Genomic DNA, 22,422 nt, shown 5'->3' on the forward strand with positions numbered 1-22,422 from the left:
AGACAAAAATGGATGAGAAGGTCGCATCAGATCGTGTCGAAAAAAATTTCGAAACTTTTGTCGATGCCCGAAGGATCAGCTAAAGCAAACACAGCTAGAGATGAACTCAAAGATATAAGAAAACAACTTCCGGAAGATGCCTTTAAGTGGCTATCCACATCATATGGCTACAACGAATGGCTAAAACAGTTAGACGACGCTTGCATGTCACCGTTTTGGCAGCTATTATACGTGTATGGGGGCGTCAAGACTGGAAAGTCCTGCCTCGTGGCATCAATAGAAGAGGACTTGAGAAGTAGAAACATAGCAAACCTGGCTATTGCATATCACGCTTTCACTGGGGTAGATACTAAGACAAGCAAGACTGCAAGCAATAATGATATAGTCTATGCTTTGAAATCAATGGCCCTGTAATTGGCAACTCAGAGCAAGACGTATGCGGCAGCGCTGTCGCAACTTCAAGAAAAGGACCTCAGAATTACAGATACGCGGGAGAGGTCTGCAGAGATACAATGGTGGGATAAGTTGCGATTTGCTAAAGACCCTGGGAACCGTGAACCCTTGAGTATCGTTCTCCTGTTCGATGGACTAGATAAGCTTCCCAAAAGTAAGACTCACCATTTATTAGAGATTCTGCGGGAACAGCTGAGAGTGTTTGCAAGCGAAGGCTCTCTTCAACTTCTCATCTTGATCACCGGAAGGTATGATAAAAACAATTTTGATGATTTACGTATTGACATCACCAATGGTACCGAAGATGATATCAATTCATTTATCGAGCAAGAGTTGGATAAACTTAATTTTCTTGGAGGCCAGGATGTAGAAACAAAGCAACTTCGTAAATCAATTCGTGAGAGACTCCCAATAATCGCTGAAGGGGTCATTCTCGATTATCCTTCAGAAATTGATCAGAATCACGGAAGCTGTGAAATCTGATGCATATTCAGATGATATTGAAGCAATTTTGAATCAGGATCCATCCGGAGATATGGGTATGATAGCACAAGAGATTATCACCAATCTTAACACCTCTCTCAGTGCTCGCGAAATTGAACAGCTGAATGAGATACTCGACTGGTTTGTATTTAGCTACGAGAAATTTAGCATTGACCAAGTCAGAGCGGCCCTTTGGCTAAGTTCAGGCAGGTTACCTGTGCAACCTTTAGAGATGAAGCTGAAGGAAAGGTTTGCTAAGGTTTTCCCTCGCCTGGAGAGGGACAATGTTGAGGTGTGTTTTCCAATTGAGCTGTTCCTCAAACGCTCGGACTCAGACATACCTACCGGAACAGCTTCTGCATATAATATCGAAACTGCCAGGATAAGTATGACGGTCGCTATAAATCAAGCCGACCTCCATTCGGTTCAGAGGTTTTTTTGGGATCTCGCGGAAAGAACTGGGATTGGGAAGTTCGATTCTCTCCTGCTAACTCCGATAACGAGAAGAAAGTCACTATCCATTCCACCTGGATTCAAGCCCATTGTCGCATAACTGAACAGCTCCTAAAGCTCCTAAATGAAGAGCCTAACAATGAAACCATACATGTTGTTGGATACGCCCTGGAGTTTCTTCCTCTCCATATTGGAGAAGTAAAGAAAGCATTACTGCGTGGTAACGGAAGAACAGACAGACCGAAGCTTCAAGCTATTGCAAAGAGACTTGTGGATCTCCTTAGTGATGCTGAGGCAATCGAGAAATTCGAGAATATAGCAAAACTCATGAGTAACACCTGGTGGAGTTTTGACAACGTGAATATTATTCGGGATTTTATAAAGGATGAGAGAACAATCGAGCAGCTTGGGCCGAGGGAAAGTCGTTGGGTTAAAGACCATACAAAATCGGAAGGCAAAGTGAATTTCTATTGGCCTATCACGCTTATGATTGCCAAGAGATGGCTGTGGGATTCAAGCCGTACTTGGAGTCCTTACGACTCATATGAATGGGTAGGTAAATTTATTGATATGGTTAGTCTATGTTGTCTTTTCTCTCTTCAGTTTCATCTACAGATTTGCTAATAAGAAACAGCAAGAATTGAACGATGATGAGATTAAGGATACAAAGATTGACAGTCCAAGCTTGAACTCCACATACGTAGAGGAGTTATCCCAACGTATTCTAAGCAGAGCTATATGGGCCCGAAAGACACTGCGTCTGGGCGAAAACTCTTTGTGGTACGAGCGTATTGGCCAAACATTCTATGAGGCCGGTCAGTCCGAAATAGCAATTGAATATTTCAACAAAGCTAAAAGCTTCCCGTCCTGCCACTGGACGGTGAATGAATACCTGGCACTGGCATATTACCATTTGCGGAGGGGAGATGATCTCTGGAGGGAGTGTGCCTCTTCTGAGTTGGAATTAGCTATTACAACATTGAAATCGATGCAAATGGAAAAGAAGTGGCTGAAAGATCAAATGAGTGTCTCGCCAGCTAGAACTCTGGACTTGAATGAAGCATTCTTTCGAAACTTGGCACGATTGACATTATGGCAGAAACAGGTAGGAAAGATTGATCGAGCAATTGCCCTCTACAACGAGGTACTAGAATCCAATCCTTGGGATCACAGAGTTCGTTCCGAGCTTTTGAAGATTCTTTTCAGTGAAGGGAAAAATGAAGAAGCAAAGAGCTTGATACTTGGACTTAAAGACTGGGTTCTCAACTCCCAACAACATGACATAGGAGTATTATCCAAATTTCTTCTTGAAATAGTTAAGAAACTGGAATTTTATGATCCACACTTTGGTCATAATCCCATACGCCTCAGTTATAATCCTCTAGACGCTGGTATTTCTCTATGCTTTGTTCATAATGCGCTAAACTTTGATCATAATCCTCTAGACTTTGTCATTAAAGTAGCACGCTCTAACATAGAATTGGGCAAGTTCACACTCCAAGCGCTCATCAAAGCAGTAATTGCTGCGGAAAATGAAATCCATCGTGTAGACTTACTAGTTTACCAGGGTCTTCTGATTGCAGGGGGGGCGAAACAAACGTATAGCACCTACAAAATGCTCTCACATGTTGGAAAAATTGCGGGCGCGTCTTACAGGGTTTGGCCCTTAAACCTGGGGCTTACGATTATGAGCGGAATGCTTTCACTGTGCAGTCTCGATTGTTGGCGCATTTTCAACTTGCCATCAAGATCAGGCAGGACAATCCTCGTTCACAACATGAACAGCAATTATTGGATGCATTAGAAGCCGAGAAAGTATATTTGCGATTCTATTTTCCTGGGTCTAATATGCAAGCAAATTGGTTGACTAGCATCAAAGCATTCCTTGCATCATACTATTCCCAGTCGAAAGACTTCGTCAAGGCACAGAATTTATTTAGGGATGATGTGTTCACTGCGATTTCTATATTAGAAGATGAAGATCCAGATAATGATCCAATTGGGTATAAAAGTTTGATAGGGTGTTTTATTCATACTGGAGATGATCGAAACGCGCTCAATGCTTGGTCTTTACTATATCCGAATGACACTGGCACGGAGCGACGATGATGAGGGCAAGAGTACCAGAAGTGGTCCACTAGACGCCAAATGCAAGGGTGGATGCGGGAAAACATGGACCTATGCAGATGATTTCTACATGTGCAAATCATGTTATGAGACTATATTTTGCGGCGACTGCTTGGAAGAGCTGAAAGGAAATCGCTTAAAAACATGGGCTTGTCATCCTGAGCATAATTGGTTGTATGTCCCGCCGTGGAATGACGAGAATATGGCTGGCAAAGGAATGGTAAGGGTAGTGGATGAGTCGAACAGTCCAAAGGAGGTGACATTTAGTGATTGGATCAAGGATTTGAAAATAATATGGGGGATTGAGTAGTGAGAGATTATTTATTGATCTCATTCAAAAAGTGGGAACTATTGAAATTCTTAGAAATTTCAATTCTTGCTTCGTGCGAGATATTTGAGCGGCAGATTTGACAATTGGACCGTCGAAAACAACAGGAGAACAGGGGGGAAGGGACTCATATATTTTCCTACCTATATCTCTGTAACAGACTGATCATTCGTCTCATCAGAATCAAATTTAGAGTTTACTTGGGCTGAAATAAAAACTGCAACTATCCCTTTCTTTGCTCACCCAATCTTAGTCTGGACCGCAACCCAACACATCTGGGACAAACACCATGCGAATCACCAGGCACCCGTTGCGAATTATCGTTATGTGCATAATTATCCTCGTCGTGAGCGGCGGTCGCTCCCGCAATGTATATTGAACAATGACCTGTGCAAACGCTGATCTTGTTCTCAACAGTTTTATAATAGGGCTTAGCCCCCACCGCTTACACTACAATGAATCTGGCTATAGTGAGTGGAGTCGTATTCTTTTTTAATTCTATTGATGCACGAATTCATCTTTATTCTTGTATTAGACGCAAGAATATAATGGCCAGAGGTGATTCTTTGTTCTAGGGCTCTGGTCTTTTCAAGTTGGCACGGGTGGATGACCTGACAACTATGCCTGTCATATGCCCATGCTAGAACAACTCGGCGACTGTATTTAGATCTACAGGGGTGGAACTAAGCACTAAGTAGGCTATTCCCTGATGCCGACCGGGTAACATATTAATATGTCAGCAAATTACGGTACGTCGGTAGTGGTGGTTTCCTGGGAGATGAAATTCGAGCCGGAAGGTTGATGAACTATCCGGTTGATGCCCACAAGTAAGCCAGCTCACTCATAACCGAGCCTCATTCGTACAACCACACCAATTTCTCAGAAGCACTTCATTCTTGGGAATACTTTTCTACGTACACAATCATTAAGTTGTACACTACTATGAACTCGAAATAATAAGGTAAAAAGGAGTGACTGATTCACATCTAGACCTTTCTATCACCGGCACCAGCCTGATATCTAGATGAATACGTGAATGAAGAAAGAAAGTAAGACTATCGAATATCCCTCTCACGTTTCTCCTCCTATGTGCATCAAAGCTCCAGTTCGAGTTCTTTTCATTTTTCAAAAGCCCCTAATTTCCCCGTCCAAGATTCCCCAAGAACTGGACTAGAAAGGCACAATATCTATTGACGTTAGCAGAATGCACAATACTCGGCCGACTACTACTTACGCAACTGTCGCTACAAATGCTTCAAACTGGCTGGCCGGCGTTCCAAGAGTCACAACAATATATACCAGAATAGTGAAGACTAATACCACCAATACCATAAGCCCACGAGAAAGTTCGAGCAAGAATAAGAGACAAATCGGAGCAATGAGCATGCTAGTTAGGACAATGAGCGACAAAAATTGGGCCAAGCCCGATTGCAATCCTTCATCGTAATATGATGTTTGATCGTCGCCTTTTGTCTTGAGGAATGGCTGAGAAAGTATCAGCTTTTCAATTTCTTCGCTGGCATTTGCGACTGCGAAGGAATGCAATAGCAGGCTCGCAGATACTCAACAGGAAATATGATCTCACCTTGAGAGGCGACTCAGGATACTTGAAAAGATGACTGCTAAGTACTTCTTTGAAAGGATTGTCTCTTTCTCTATTGTCCAAAGAGATAAAGTCATTACAATGATAGATGAATTCCTCTGCCTCATGACCATTGAGACGACTAACGCCGAGAGGCCTGAGATTCAAAATCCAATGGAAAACTGAATCATAACACCGTTTTGGGGGACGATGGAGAGCGTTAATTTTGGCATATGCCAGCAAGACCTCATCTGTTTGGGTTGTCACCAGTGCTCAGTGATCCGTGAATTGAGACTAACCATATTGCTTTTGCTTGGTTTCCAGTAGAGACATGAGTGTATCTTTGGTCCAGGTACGATACTGGCTCTCATTATCTTCGGATATAACTTCTTCCCTCTCTTGTTCATGTAAGTGTCCCTTCAATCTATAAAAAGCCGGTGTGTTCAATGCTGCAAGATCCTTTTTGTCCCTTTTCCGAAGTTCTCGTGCAATGTCCGTGAGTTCAATCTCTTTATAAATCAAAATACGAATATGGTTTTCATGGAATGCACGGAAGATCGCGAAGTCTTTGTGGGTTCCTTGAAAACGAGCAAGTTTCGGAATACCAGTTTCGAATTCCTCCCCTATTCATTGTTAGCTCACATAGTTTAATGTAGAAGCATCTCGGTACTTACAGATATAGTCTTTCTTCAAGTCCTCCATCAACTCCTCATGGCTAAGCTTATCCTTACTTTTCCTTGATCTCTCTTGGGTCAAGGTTCTCTCCGTGTCAGCTGAAGATGTTGTGCTCTCTCTTGCAGCACCAGCATACTGATCAGTATTGCGACGACGAATACCCTCAGATTGAAGAGATTGCGAGCTTGTTACAGCCTCGCGCTCAATATCGTCGGCAGTATTATCACGTTGTTGAAAAACACGCACTGCTGCATTTGCGCGAGGGGCTTCCGCAGTGGCTTCAAGGTCAGGCTCCATGACGAGATTTAGATACTCGATATATACGAAACGAAAATGAGGACATCGTGAAAAATTTCACTTCTTCAAATAGGTAGGCAACTTTGCGGCCCAATGCTCAAGGCTGTAGACCCAGTGCTCTGGTTCATGTCAGCAAAATGCAACACCAGCACACCATCATGACTCGTTGGCGAACAAATGAGAGGGGTTCATTCTTTAGCAATCTGGAGATAACCTCAAATCGTGGCAATCCTGATCCAGTGCTATTTTTATGCGAGCCGAAAGGTTTATTTTTTGTTGAAGAATTTCAAGAGATGAGGGAGGTTACTACAAACTTTTCGATCGTGAAGTTTGAGGGTAGACACAACTATGGAAATGGCGAATGGGGAATGGGAAACGAAAGTTTTACTGTTTTATCCGATGAAATATTGCGTCCAATTAAAGCGAATTCTTAAAACTCGTGATCGCGATTTTCACGAGTGGGTGTACAGACTGACAAGACGCTTCAAAAAATTGACTTACCGATATCTTCTAATATATCAATTAACAAATCTTAGAAATCATCAGAATTGTTTATTAGAGCTTAAAAAATCAAAATGTAAAATTTGAAATCAAACAATTGAAGAATGAATTTGTTAAAAAAAATTGAAGAGTGAGGAGTGTCCCGTCAATCCTTGTATCGACTGGTGATTTCATTGAGCCAAAGTGACAACTTCTCAAATCGTATTCCTACAAGTATAACATCCGGTTTCTCAGCTATGTAAATACACCTAGATAAATTGAAATTTATAATTTGACCCAAACAAAATCAATTTACCAGCTTTTCCTTCTAAATGGTGTAAATCCAAAGAAATCCCATCGTCCTCTCCAAGGACGCATAACTGGAAGCATCAAAAATAATCAATTTACCCTCTGACTGGCTCTAAGAAGTATACATCATCCTAAATATTACACTCAAGGCACCAGAACATAGTATAAACGATTTCCACCCCTAAAATATCTTCCACAAACCCCGACCATCATGTGCAAATGCCCGATTTGGGGTCCTTGAATCAGACGTTTTCAACATAAAATCAAGGTAGAACCATTCTAGCCTGAGTATCTCTATATTTCCCTCGAGCATAAGAAATAATTGTAATAAAATTGTGTCCAGTGGGGTCATCTATTGTCTCCTTGAAATTATTGTCTAGTTACTCCTTCTGTTCGGTTCGATTTGCCTCTTGCCGGTCCATTAAGCCAAGTAGCTTGCTCGTTAAAATGGGTTTTCGCGTCTGGGAAGACGTCAGTCCAACATCTCTTCATGGACGTGGATTTGTAAATGATCGTATTCGCCTTTGGTTGTCGATCATCAAACTGGAGCAGTGTTAGAAAGTCAATCATCAAATTATGAAGTAATCAGAGTAATACTGGTTTTGGCTCAGATGGTTGAACATCTGCGTAGTTCACCGGAGCATTATTGAGTAGGTTGCTTGGAGACATTGTACTGGGTTCTGCTGGGCTGTCGGTTTATGATTGGAAGTTGATTGACGAATTGAATACTGGGTTCTCTTCCGGAGTCTGTATGGTTTTGAATGTTCTTGGACTTTGCGGATACAATTTTGTTGAAGTTTGAGGAATAGAAAGCAAGTCCAGGACGAGATGACTTATATATATTTCGAAAAAGCTCCCAGTGATCTGGAAAACAAACATAAGTCATCACCCATTCTTAGGTATATAGTTGTGAAAGCGATCATGTTCGTTTTTGGCACGCTGATTAGCTGCAAATGCCAGGTTCACCTGCAGAAGCAGCTGTAGATTTAAAAAAGGCAAGACTAAATTATGGAATTATGGAAGCTCACGATGCGGCAATGATTATGATAAGTTTTGTAGTCAAATTCAGCAAATTAGATGGTCCATAGAGAAGAAATATTGACTATAGTGTACCCCATTGAAAGATCCAGGACAGTAGGAACGCGTTTCTGTCTAGCAAAACCACACTTTTCCTTGATAAAGACCAAATTAGAGTATGGTGAGGCTGGAGCAATTAATGCACGCTTTGATTGTCTATCTATACTACTGCAGTCAGGTTATTAGGGGCGCTTCTACATATATCCTATGAGCTGTCTGCAATGCCCTTCTCCAAGCAAACCCCGCGTAACATCGTTGCCAAGAGAGTGGGTAGCTTCTCCTCCCTCGGAGCCCTCACCCATGGAAGGACACAATTTTAATCACGCATAAGTCTTCAAAGGCAACACAATGGTTATAGATAAACCAATTGTGACCGAATTTATGGGGGAAAAAACGTACCAGCTAATCGGTTTTCGGCACGGAACGGCACATATTCGTTTCATGGATGCTTTATCAGGCTTCAACTATAAAACGTAGTTTATGGACTGGTCATGATCATATGTGTGATGCCAAACGCAAGTATTTCGGTTTTTTATAGTTCTGGTGGTTTCAAATTGCAATATCACTCTTCCTAGAGGGCTCTTTTTGGCGCGTAGTATCTAAGGAATTTATTCCAAGGCTAGTATCAATACAACAGTATCTGTGCGCTTGCTACGCCTTGCTTTAATGATAAGTGTTCTCGATGAACAGGGAATAATGACCTACTTTGGCGACGCTAACTTAAAATGAAGCCCCTCCAAACTCATTGTGGTGCTGGTATAACATTTTCCTGTTTACTGATCTACTGCGGCCTAGCTGTGCATCATTCTTCAGTTTATAAATTCATAGACAGTTCTACGGGTCAAAAATAGTAAAGGAGACAGAGAATTCGGCGAAGAGTAAATTAAACAACATCGCTACGTAAACTTATACAGCCTACCAGTCTGGAATGGGAGCATATAACTGTGAAGAACTAGCGTAATTTAAAGCTCTTCGCGTCCAGCTAGAACTAAGACGCATCTTTCCGGGGTGAAAAGTTCTAGAATCTATGCGGCGCTTAATGCTTATATGAGCCTCCGGCTTACTATGTAATTTACTTTGTGGATAACCTTATCAAGGGCAATATGACTCTTCCGTCCTAGGTAGCCCTTCGGGAAAAATTGCAGACTCAGTCCGCGGTCTCAACAAAAATAGTTGACCTGTGGAAAAGAACAATCAGTCAGGGTAGTGGTGAGATACTCCGCCTGTGTTAGATATGATGTCAGGGGGGAAAGAGATGAGAAAAAGTCAAAGTGGCACTTAGAATTGAGGCTGGTAAACCTCAGCCAGCATGGTCGTATGGAGTCGATGTGTCGGGTGAGGAGTAGATTTCTTTCAATTTGTCTTAAACAATCATAACAACATAATTCCTGCTAACTGAATATATTACATTCCTTTGTGATTTTCGAGTTCCGACTTCAGAATAGAATATGCTTCGGATTCGAGTTCTCTACGCGTGATAGATTACCGAGATTGATTTGAAACATTCAACAAGTGTTGGAATACAGCCTTGCAAAGAGCCACAAGCGAAAAATCTTGCAAGCTGCTTGGTATTATAGAGCCTTGGCATACGATACTTTCAGACCGCAATTTTGGACGTATAAATGGCATTCACCAAGTCCACGAACGGTCCAAATGCGCATTTCGTAATCAATCACGTTTCAACAGTAGAGAAACTTTGGTCCTCGGGCTGGATTCGTTCACTAAACGGATTCATCACATGACAGGCATTTTGATTGCAAAGTTCCCCCTTGTCGCGTTACAACGGTGTTGTCACTGATAACTGTTGTATTCCACACATACCTAGTAGTGTGCAGGGGTAGAGAGTCAGGTGCACCGACAGTCCCTCGCCGCGCATCATGGCAGACAAGCGTTTCAAAATCGTCATAGTACGCTCAGAGTAGACAATTCTTTTCCAGATTGATCTTTCAAGCAGCTACTAAGCTACAGATATTCGATTCAGATTAGGCACTTCAAAAACTTCCTGGAGTGACATATCTTCTCTATGAGATGGTACTCACACCATGCCCAGCTTGGGTCATAGAAATGGATGAGTTCTGAGCGCAGAAACAAAGAAAAGTTCGTTAGATATTCTACTGGTCTATATATGTAAAGCCAGCAGTCAGGTTGACCCAAGGCTTGTGGCATCGGGCCGAATTGAATATTTCCAGTTGAGAAAAGCCATACCGGGTCTAATAGTGGAAGCGAAATCAGTCTCTCAGTACTTGTAAGTCCCTCGGCATTTTCGACCCGGATCGCATTCACAAAGGTGTTGGTATTGCTATATATCCAGACTTGCGTGTGCTATCTTGACGTTTCAAGAAATTGTTCTAGTTTCATCAAGTCACACAATCTCGCCCTAGACTCTCTGTGTATGCTCTATGCCACAGGACTCTATATATTCCAGAGTCACAAACTCTGCCAGGAACAAGTGGCATGTATCAGTTTCAACGTAACAAGATGGTAACGAGGCTATATGAGTTCATATATGTGGCGTATTGTCGAATGTGAGAAACATGACTACATCTCCGGGTGAAGCAAATTTGAGAATCGTTGTTAAAAAATTTCTTTTCAAAGGATATTTCAAAAGCAGAGATGTCATATGGAGAGAGAAAAACAAAACTGGCAGAATGTAGTACCTGAAATAGTTTCAATATATCAGAAAATGGTTTTGCGACGGAAAATAGATTACCCCTCGATTAAGACCCACACCTGCTCGGATGAATGGTTACGATCATAAATCAAATGTCTTGAAAAGAGACAACTTTCAAGTCTTCCGCTACAAATCTTTAATGATGCTTTGCGTCCGCTTTTAGTATCAGCCACAGCTCCAATTGGAAGGAAAATGCTTCATTATGCGGCCCAAGCTCATGCTCTTCATGACGAAACCGAATTCAGATAGTTGCAAGCCATTGCGTTCTTCATAATAGCCAAGACACATTTGCATTCTCCTGCCGAATAAATATATTTTACTTTCCCATCATTCCAAATTCAACGCCCATTTTTTCGATCTATCAGCTAAAATGGTGAGATTAATAGAGTGATATCTCAAAGGAGGAGACACAATTGCAACGCAAAGTCAACGACGTCACAAAAAGCGTTCTCTTGGGAAACAGCACGAGCTTCACATCTACCCAAAAGCTCCTCAAGATCACAGTTCTTGATTCTGAATCAATCTTCTTGAATGCACTGTGAAATGCCAAACACGTTGACCTGGTCAAAACCATCAATTTCCATCGAAGAAAACGATCGAGAATAATGGACAGACATAGGAAGAGTGACCTTCGAGAAGTTTGTGCTTGCCGCATGCTTCAAGCGAAATCTCATGTAAAGAATCGAGACGACGATGCTTCAAGGAGAACTTGCAAATGAAACAAGACCCGTTGAGCTTTGGTTATATCGACAAACATGCCACAACACACTTAGGGTTTAATCCAATACACCACCATGACAGATATACCCAGAACCCACGATTCATCCCATTCTACAACTTCCTCTTCATCGCCACAACCACACCCAGAGAACCATTCTCAAGAATCCAAATACCTACTCCCTACAAGTACAAAACACAACTCCTCGTCCACCCCCCCCCCCCCCCCCTCTCTCCTCTAATATTCCACTCTCTATCTCCTCCAGTAAGAACTGCCATTCTTTTACACACTCACACTCATTCCTATAATTACCATTACAATGCCATCCCCAAAATACAACCACAACCACATACCCGCACATTCAACACACGCGCCAGACAACGAATGTTGTCGGGACATCGATCATGTGATCGAAGAGGGCACTGTATTAGCTAGAGCCGCGCTAGCGCTTTCATATATCAAGTACTAGCTTCCCATAGATAATAATGATCAAGAACGAATACAACCACAATAGACTAAAGTACTTACTCTTATCAACCAAGTTGATACCAACAAATATATATCCGATAGAAAGTTTCCCATAGTCATACTTACCAGGTATATATCACATCATCCACGATTTCACCCAGCAATTAAAAGACCAAAATTACAATTCTTAGAAAGCTATCTATCTACCTAGGTGAGTATCTCAAACATGGATACAATCACCAAGTCATTTTCGCATAAAATTTTCTTTTACTCTATTCCCATTTCTTCATTCTTTCATATTCCACCCTTCTCAACTGCAATATCGCTACACCATTCCTCAGGATTTCTCGCATTTTTCGCCCACAAATGGACTCTTCCCCCTCCCTCATATACATTATCACCTTATCAACGCACACCATTATACCATCACACATACAATCACGAATCACTACCAGAAAAAAAAACTAGAGAAAAGACTCATCAAGCCAATCCAAATCTTTTAATCCATGAATTACTATTAACTAATTGCTTCTTGCCTCAAGGCGGGTATCACTTAACATAACGCTTCAATAAGACCTAACAACGCTTCGTGAAAACAATATAACCATCCATCCACTTTCTTCTCTTTGCATCCCTCCACATCGCATATCCACAACACACTTTCTCTCCCTGTTTCAAATCTACAGATCCACCCTATTCCTGCAGTTTGCCACACCTAAACTCTGATCACGACCCCCCATCCTATTGCCCCGGCCTCCCTAATCGCACAAGCTAAACAACCTCTCCCCTTCCTACTGACTAATGCATTCCATCCCCTTTCTGCACATAAAGCTCTTACCAACATCTCCGCATCACTGCCAAATTCTTTTTTCGTTCCCCCACTTCCAATCTCCACTTCCAATTCCAAATCCACATCCACCTCATCAGGAGGCGAAGGGGGTAATATTGTACTCGCACAATCTATCACCAAAACTTTTGGGATATTGCTTGTAGTAGTATGAGCACTCGCCTGTATAGTTGCCGAATAAGCTCCTTCGACTGGTGACCTCGGTGGTGAGATGAGTAGAGAAGAAAGAGATTTCGATGCTGGGGATGTGACTATGTGTTGGAGAGGTATGATTGCGTATGTGAAAGCTTTGTGGAGGGGGTGGCCTATGTTTCGTTAGTATTTCCATGCAAGAATAGGAAAATATGCAACACATACCCATATTCGGATTAGGAATTTGATCGCTTCCATCACCATTTTGTTGGAATAATGGACTTGTAGGAGACTTCAGTACTTCGATGCTATGAGATTTTACACATGGATGAGCGGTAACGAAATGAACATCATGAGTCAGAGCAACATTGATTTCCTTCTTATCATCTCCATCAAGACTTAATAGAAATCTCATCATTGCAGAATATGTTTTGATACTTGGCGCTGTTGTTATTTCTGTCTGCGGGGTTGGCTCTTCTTCAGTAGGCGTTGTCTCATCTGAATCAACAGCGAAAAGATCTAGTGACTCAAAAGTTATCGACGGAGAATTCAATGTCGGGGGATCGTAAACTGCGACAAAATCACCCGGGAGTATTGATGAAGGATCTGCTCCACCAATAACACTTCCATCCCTTTCAATAGTAGCTTTTTGAAGTATTCTAGGGGTATCTGAGGTAGCATCTATCACTTCATTTGTCAGCTCATCGATTGATTGAATACATGGTGAAGGAAAGACTTGCCTTCTAGTGATGCTGTATCAACATCTATATTAACCCAAGCCTCGCCAGAGATCCCTCTAGGTTTAACATTCGATGATATCCATCCCATACATTCAGACGAGTTTTTACCAGCAGCCAGAACTCGACCAATTATACAAGCTGTGCTCCAAAAACTTCTTTGGCCAAATACAAACCCACCATACAGGTTGGCCTCATCTCCCAATTTCTCAACTGCAGCATCATCGTTTTCTAATAATGTTGAGATTAAAAAATGGCTTAGACCTTCACCAGGGAGCATCAGGCCACTGATGTAAGAATTTGACAGCCATCCAGAAGAATGTATCAGAGCAGACATTCTCTGTGTCGATCTTGATAAGCCTCGTCGCGGAATAGGTCGTTGGCTCATGAAATAGGAAGTTTTTTGTGTTGAAACCGACATCGGTGTTCCAGTAGATGGAGTATTTTGTGTACTGTCGGAAATGTATATATCATTTGACGAGACCTTTTCGTTCAATTTATCCAGATGAGGCCATTTTAATTTTTGAGCGAAGTGTAATAGTCCGGCTAATTGTCGAGTCTCATTCCTCCCACGAAATGTATATGTTTGGACACTTTCGGACGGTGCACTTTTCTCGACAGAGGCTGATGCTCCAGTCAACGATGCTAACCACCCAGAAGCTTTCCTCTCTGGAATGATTTCGGAAACACTTTGTTCAATGCGGATGTTTTCGAGCCAGGATCGAGCTAAGATAAGAGACCACTTAACACTGGGCGTCATACTTTTTTCGAGTTTTTTGACATCAGCAGGTTTAGCGGGCTCCAGGCCATTATCGATATTCTGAGACACTGTATCAAGTCGCACTAACAACTCACACGAAAGTAATATTTGCAACAACAGCCAATACTTCTGGTCTTCAGATTCATTCGTGAATTCACTATTGCTAGAGATGCCGTCTCCTAGATCACTTTCGAGTTGCTGGCCCCACAGTATCTGTCCAAGACGAATTCTCCATTCGACAAAGCTAAAATCAACCCAAATATTAGGTTCAGCTAAGACCTTCACAAGTACCTCGATTTGTACCTGCAGGCTATAAGGATCATCTGTATCTGTAACTCTAGAAGGCGGAAACAGAATCTGTGTGAAGAGCTCGGAATATAACTCGACAGTAGAGCGGCTATGCATTTGATCCTCGTGGTAAGAAACACCAATGTCCATGAGATGTTCATAAACAGCGGGCTCATCGAGAGGTCTTATTCCATTCTTGCCATTTGCGAATCCCCTTCGCCTATAGAAAAGTGAATAGAGCCCAGCATCAGGCTGTATTTCCTCAGGTTCGTTCAACGCATCGGCTACACCTAACTCCAAAGCCGCTTGGTACCCCACAGTTCCCCTTTCAATGCCCTGCATACTGAGCATGTTCGGTCGTTCGCGACATCGTGGCATGAAATAGGCACGGCGTTTGCTAGTAACCTTCGCACCTTCCAGACTTATCGGGGCTTCTCTCGTAATATGAGGCCACGCTGTGATACAACCCCATGCTTCGTCTTGTATTTGCACATGATCGGACAGATCTCGTATCTGCAAACTTAAATCCCAAGGGAAAGCTATCTTAGGATACGGTGCGCTTGTATGATGACCTTCAGATCGTGCATAAAATTGAGGAGCTCCAGAAAATAGTTCGCGAAGCTCTTGATCCGTAAGAGGTGAGATTATTCTATCTAGTTTCTTGTAAGGCCTAGAAGATATCGCTTCCGAAGACGCAGACTCCTTGATTGAAGGTGGTGGTGGCGGAAGAGGTTTATTATGATTCGACATGGGACTTGAAGGGTTGGTTGTGGGAGTTTGTATTGGGATTGTCTGGTAACGACGAGTAATATCAGCGTCATTCCAAAAGTATTACAAAACAATCACCGGTGATTTAATAGAAAAGTAAGTTACCACGGACTGCTCCTTCCCCGGTTTATCTTTGGAAGAGAAACTAGAGATTTTGAAAAGGTTGCGAAAGAAGTTGCGCTTCGATTTTCTTTGTAACTTCTCTGGAGTCACGCTCAAACTCAAGCTCATGCGATTCTCATTCTGACTTTCACTTCTATGCTTCAGAAGAGAAGATATTGAAGGCATCTTGGAAGTGAAAGGAAAAGCTATTGCGTAGTAAATTGTTAATGGTCATCAGATCGATCAGCATGCAGGAAACGCGATTGGGTATAGCAAAAAATAGATGTAAGGAGCAATAGAAATGGATATAAATGAGGAGCCAGTTATGTTGACAACCTGGTATGCGGGGAGCTGCATAAGAAGAACGTTGAAGTAAGAATAAGGTGACCAAACAAGTGCAATGAAAGATACTTGTACGAGCAAAATGGCATATACAAGAAGTATTAATATTCGGAAAGATTTCCGAATCCCACAATCCTGCAATGAGAGTTGCAGATTTGTTGTGGTGGTGCAGCATATAAGTATGTGAGTACCTAGCAGGCAAAGTAATGTAAGGTAAGCAGCTATCAATCAATCAATCAATCATCAAATCATCAATCACATCCCTCTTTTTTTTTGGTTCCAAGGCAGTGGATGATAAAATGCGTGGTTAAGCAACTTCAAGCAAGGATTCACGACTCTGTATATGCAGTCGGTGACAGTTGCATAATAATACGACATATGCCCAGTGCGATACGGTCCTCCGTGACTGTAGATTGCACTGATATGTATGTATTAATCTCTCTCGTCGGTGAAGTGACTCAAGTGAGTGACTGATGAATAAGTAAATGGGTGAGAGAACGAACGAATGAATGAACGAGTGAGTGACTGACTTGAGTGACGTGTAGGAAAAGAAAAGAAAAGAAAGGGTCGTGAGAAAGAAGGAAGGTGGGGTTGAGGTATGGGAATGCTTACCTTGAACATCCATCGATCCATATCCAAATCCATATCCATATCCATATCCATATCCATACCTTGAACTTTATTACTAGGTCAACTAGGTCGACTAGGTAGGGAACAGGTAGGGACTTATTACAATACTAATTTGATAGTTACCATGGATCTTTGCATCTTTATTTACCTTCCCTGTCTTCCCTGCTTTTCCAATGAACGACGAGGACAACACCAACAACCTTCTATCTATCATCCTCTCTTGTTGGTCTCGGCCATTATTTCCAGAAATGTTTTAGATATCTTGGACCTTGGGCAATAGTCGTACGAACTTCATTTCCGATAAGCTTATTCGATCATTTCTCGCGTTTGTTGTTTGTTATTGTTTATGCTCCAGATTATCGGAGAATACACTTTGATGCTTCATTTGATTGGAAGGGAGGCGTTACGAACATTGGATGTAATTGTTACTCCGTATCTTTCGTGTGGCGTATGGAAGTGCCGTAGCCTCAATCAAGACATTTTTGATAGCCCTGACATGACCATCATCAACTTCCCCAATCTCTCGTTTTCGTTTCACTTCTTCCTATCTGCGGAATTCCTTCTCTTCTCTTCTCTTCTCTTCTCTTCTATGTTTTGTTGAGTAATGTTCAGCTGACTTTGATTTCTAGCAGTCTTCTGCAGAAGCCCACTAGCTGCACCATCAACCAACCTCCTTTTAATTGACGGAGCAGTCCTTCTAGATTCCCGTTGGCCAATACCCATAGTTCGGGATAAAGCTGACGTTATTCCGCAGAATTCATATTCAACCCGTCAGACTAAAGTCGGATCTGATGGCAATGTCTGATGATTCAATATAAATTCAATGTAGAAGCCCTGGAGGTTTCAGGAGTTGTGAGTATGTAGTTCGTGGGTGGCTCAATAGATCAGGGTGCATTGTTTTGGAGCTATGATCAATTTCCGCCTTTTGCATGTATTCTGGCAAATCCTCGGTGCCATTTTCGATATTGGTAAAACAACAACATGTACTACAATACTTTCTAGAGCTTAGGGAATACTTGTACGCAGAGTCAAAACATCGGATTTATGTGAGCTTATGAGGTGGTACATTGTTTATCTCAGTTATTCCATCCATTGCAAAGGATTCAGAGGGGCTGTGTTCCCAAGACTCGTAGAGTCGTGGAAATCCCGCGCTACGTACAAATGGCCAAACTAAATGTTCCAAGACACGTACGTCTACAAATGGAACCGCTCTTCCAGCGGGGGAGTGGAGAGTGCAGTTATAAGTGCCATTAGATTGAAACGCTCCCATGGAGCTGTCTTGAAGACTGACCGACATGCAACTTAGCGGTGTCATGTTGTCTCTCACTTTATAGTGTTGTCCTGATTACCATCTCTGATTGAGCGCATTTGACATTACCTTTTTAAGTGCAATCGGCATCTGTCAAGTATATAATGAAAATAAATATCTTCGGATCTAGTTAAATATCGACGTTCAGCAAGTGCTAGCCTTGATAAATACCCACGATCTGATCATTTCATCCCACAGTTACGGCCCATACTTCATGATTGGTCTCATCAAAAGAGATATGCCTATAAGAATATCAAGGAACAATGAAAATATATCAAATGTCAATGATAAGAGATAACAATGAAATCGCCGCCGTTGGAGATTCTCAATGACACCATTTCCATAGGTGAAACGACACTACCAAAACAATTAGGAGTGAGCTTAGCTGCTTGAACAGCACCTTTATCATTCTCGATCACCGAAATGAATATTGGCTAATATTTTATATACATCCTAAAAGTCTTCCTAAGTTTATATTTTGAAGTTAAATTTTCAATAGTGGCGTCCTATTCTTCCTTCCAAAGTGATTGCAGAAACACCTAACTCTGTTTCTGTTATTTCCCATATCTTTGATGGGGGGTTAAAAGTTCATGTATTTCTAACAGTAATCACGCTCTTTGACTTCGGACGAGCACTCGAGAATAATGTCTTGAAGATATAGATATTTTTCCAATAGGCACTACTATCCTGTTTCTACTCAACGAATACTAGAGAATAGTATCCTGGAAATATACATTGGATCAAGACTAACAATATCTTCGCATGTCAATTTCTCAGTATTCCGGTTTCAACCAGTCATTTCTTGACGCTGATTTGGCCTATCAGACCACACTCTTGTAGTATCTAGGCTGAAATTTAATATTAATAGAAGTTCAATTTACTGCACAGATGAAAGTTGCGAGTCCTTGAAAACAGATTGTGCAATATCCAATTGAAATATTTCGAGATCCAATTCTAAATGTCGTCCAATTCATAATAACAAAAACCATGTATCTATTATTTATGGCCCAGGTATCAACCATCCTCATCCACGTATCTCCTCTCCTCTACTCCTATCTTTTCCACTCACCCTTCATCCCCTTTGCCACCCTCACAATCTCAATCATCCCATCCCAAATTGGATATACAACCACCGCCAAAATCGCAAAGAAATGCCACACAATCGCCATCACAATCCATCCGCTAAAGAAACTCTTCGTAAAGATCCAATCACGGTAGAGTGGTATCGGCCACAGCACAATCGTAACCAATACATTAACAACAAAGAATATACTAGCAATTTTCAGCCATTTATTGATGTGTTTGATTATTTCGTCTCCGAATGGGTGGACCACATCATCAAGGGGAAGCTGGGAGTTTGGTATTATAGAAGGAGGAGAAGTAGGACCGGCTTCATCTCCGCTGGTGGTGTAAGATTCTTTCTTCGATTCATCTCCCGCATGAGCGACTTGGTTAACAGCTTCATTACTGGGGATTTTAGATGTCAATGAGCTGTTTGCTTGGCTTTTGTCCTCAATGAGTCCAATTCTCAAGAACTCGCGCCAATCAAATTTGCTCGGCCAAATCAACGAAATCACAACCGAGTATATACCCGGTGAGAAAAATGAAACGATAGCTCCATACAGCCCTGGGATCTGTACCTGCGTCGTTTGGATATTCAAGGCACCAGACCAATACCAGGAGAGACTGAGCCAAGTAGCTACACCCGACATCAAACCCAAAATCGGTGCTAGTATAGCTGCTAGCTTTGTTTGTCGCGACCAGAGAAGTGTGAAAATCATGGGGAGGATACCCGGACAAGCGATGATGGGACGGAAATACGTTGACCAGTTATTTGTCGCTCCTGCATATTCGAGCATGATTGCGAAACCAGCCATGAAACAGCCGTGAAATACGACGCCCCAATGACTGACTTTGAGGGTTTTGCGATCTGAGGCCGCGGGATTGATATAGGTGCGGAAAAAATCGAGAGAGATGATACTGCTAACTGCGATCATGGATGAAGAAACTGTACTTGTGATGGCCATGAATACAAGAACTAGTAGACCTGTGGTTGCGCCTTTACCTAACAAGGAGCGAAGGACGTATGGCATTACCATTCCGGAATTTACTTGGGTGATGGTTAGAGTGTTAGGATAGTCGAACCAGATGGGAGTTTTTTCAATTGCGCGGGCGCTAAGACCAATAATGGTTCCTGTACACCACGGGATTGCGATAATAACGATTGATACAAGATCGTATGCTGGAACTGTCGAGTGGACTTCAGATGCGAAGGATTTTTGCCAGAATGCGGTGTCCATGAGGACAAGGGCAAGATTGCCGAATTTTAGGACGAGACCAAATAAGACGGCTTTGGAGGTGATTAGAATAGGACTTTAAACGAGAGGGGCGTAGCAAGTCTACATATTTAGCTTACCGCTCTTGGACTTCATCGTTAGAAGTGATCCTTCATAGTTGCCGGGGATATAGTCATCTGTAGCTTTGACTTTCTCATAGAGTCCTGATATACCCCCAATATGCTCATTGCTCAGAACCGCAAGCGAGAAGTAGATCAAGAGTACCAGAGCAACGGTAGTATGTAAAAAGTCTGTCAAGAACGTCGCTTTCAACCCTCCCACAGCCGTATAGATGACAACTACAAAGCAAAAAGATCAGCATCAATCCTTCACATTCCCATTCCCCTCATGAACTTCGTCAACATTACTCACCACCAGCCGGAATCAACACACATGCCGCCACAACATGCATACCCGTCATACCCGTAACCAACTGCGCCCCCGCCAGAATCATACTGCCACAGCCAAAAATATTATTGATAAGATTCAGCACAATAAAAATCCAATGCGCATAGTTTCCATATCTCATCCGAATAAATTCAAGCGAGGTATGTGCATACGGAACCCTCAATTTCGCTACAATACCCAGCACAGCCATGAGTGCGATTTGGAAGGAGAGACCGCTGGCCCACCAGATGGGGAGGGCAATGCCCCACTTGTACGTGTAGGCTGCTGAGAAAACACTCTCGTTGATCCACATCCTAGATGTATGGGTTTGGTTAACATTGGATTCTCTTGGGGAGGGGGTCGGATCGGAATGGGAGTGAATTATGGATGTATGGAATTACCAGCTTGAGAAGACAGCGGATGCAGTGAGTCCGGTGCCGACAGAACGATTTGCTACCATGAACATTTCGGATTGATCGCTGTCTTCGGAGAGATATCTTTTTTGGATGCGAACGGCTGCGAGGATGATGAGACAGAAAAGGATTGATAATCCCACAATGATGCCATAGCCGTCGGCTTGGGTAAGAAGTTGTACGGCCATGTTGAGAGTTGAAATTGCTTAGCAGTCACCTGTAGAGTTCGGGATAGACTTGGATATATAGTATATATGAGTACCATTGTCGAATATATGCGGGCCAGATCTAGTCTCCACAAGCATGGGTGATGTGAAAATTGACGCACATGTTATCATCAATCGCAATGGGCACCATCACTTACCATGCAAATTTAGATAAATGAGTACCGTGATAGATGGCTCACTCTTGAGTGATTATTGGTTGATAACATTTTTTATTCTTCGTGATACACAAACTGGGTGGGATCGACCAATTGCGTTCATGCAGCTAGTGAGCACGCAAGATATACCAAAGCACCATCATCACCCCGGGATAAGATATTGTGCATTAATCCGCACGACTTCATCTCAAATATCGGAACATTCTTAATGGTTGGGTTTATTCCGGTAAAAATAAGCTTCTCGAAGACGACTTCGCAAAATCGATGCTGGATGATTGATCTCCGACTAGAAAGGAAGTACTTTCCTTTCAGAAACAAGTAGTTGTCACATTTAGCTAAGGTCTCCAGCGCTCAACTTCGATGGAAAAAAACCAAAGTTGACGGATGAGAATCCGAGGACGGCAAAATAGAAATTCTTACAACATAAAAAAGAAGCTTCTTCGTACAACCGTGAAGCAGTCTGATTTCAAGGATAAGTAATTTATTTTCAAGCCCAGATCAAGCATTATATTGAAGATTCTTTAGACTTCTAACAATAGTCGCCAGCCTCCAAAGTCAAATCAAAAAAAAACGATTTTCGTATGATACCATGTAGACTGCTTGATGCTTGAGTTGAAAACTATACTTCATATCCGGGATTTAATGTGAGAATTTGCGGCCTCGAGAAGATTTATATATCCATACGAGATATCACAAGATCGCTTCTGACTTCAAGGGGCCATCTTGAATCGATCACTCTGTACTTCTCCAGTCATCCAGTACCTCGATAACGGTTCGCGTGTCAATCTCAAATCCACGTCGACGTCCAGGGGTACGCACTGAATAGACCACACATTGAAATGAACAAATTTGCATGGTTTGTGTCATT

The 22,422-nt window shown here is 42.2% G+C and overlaps 4 protein-coding genes across 4 annotated transcripts; 1 reads left to right on the forward strand and 3 right to left on the reverse strand.

Annotated features, from left to right (window-relative positions):
- Positions 1–63: 63 nt before the first annotated feature.
- Positions 64–3,498, forward strand: EAE97_001900 (uncharacterized protein; the record flags this gene model as incomplete). Its single annotated transcript, XM_038872411.1, is given in 6 exon segments — positions 64–410; positions 429–879; positions 902–1,228; positions 1,318–1,941; positions 2,024–3,016; positions 3,046–3,498. 6 exon segments carry the CDS (start codon positions 64–66, stop codon positions 3,496–3,498), a joined length of 3,195 nt encoding a protein of 1,064 aa, XP_038736969.1.
- A 1,481-nt stretch (positions 3,499–4,979) lies between these two features.
- Positions 4,980–6,398, reverse strand: EAE97_001901 (uncharacterized protein; the record flags this gene model as incomplete). The annotated part of the gene is made up of 5 exons (XM_038872412.1): positions 4,980–5,031; positions 5,079–5,329; positions 5,430–5,677; positions 5,726–6,049; positions 6,101–6,398. The coding sequence occupies 5 exons, from the start codon at positions 6,396–6,398 to the stop codon at positions 4,980–4,982; spliced, it is 1,173 nt and encodes a 390-aa protein (XP_038736970.1).
- Positions 6,399–12,836: 6,438 nt separating this feature from the next.
- Positions 12,837–15,941, reverse strand: EAE97_001902 (uncharacterized protein; the record flags this gene model as incomplete). Its single annotated transcript, XM_038872413.1, has 4 exons — positions 12,837–13,273; positions 13,326–13,781; positions 13,841–15,677; positions 15,759–15,941. 4 exons carry the CDS (start codon positions 15,939–15,941, stop codon positions 12,837–12,839), a joined length of 2,913 nt encoding a protein of 970 aa, XP_038736971.1.
- Positions 15,942–18,929: 2,988 nt separating this feature from the next.
- EAE97_001903 (uncharacterized protein) lies at positions 18,930–21,983 on the reverse strand. Its single transcript, XM_038872414.1, has 4 exons — positions 21,161–21,983; positions 20,745–21,073; positions 20,453–20,671; positions 18,930–20,386 (listed from the first exon to the last, which is right to left on the reverse strand). Exons 1-4 carry the CDS (start codon positions 21,358–21,360, stop codon positions 19,089–19,091), a joined length of 2,046 nt encoding a protein of 681 aa, XP_038736972.1. The 5' UTR covers positions 21,361–21,983; the 3' UTR covers positions 18,930–19,088.
- Positions 21,984–22,422: the final 439 nt, after the last annotated feature.

Source organism: Botrytis byssoidea (genome assembly GCF_014898295.1).
Source record: "Botrytis byssoidea strain MUCL 94 chromosome Unknown BBYS_003, whole genome shotgun sequence".
NCBI classification, from domain to species: domain Eukaryota; kingdom Fungi; phylum Ascomycota; class Leotiomycetes; order Helotiales; family Sclerotiniaceae; genus Botrytis; species Botrytis byssoidea.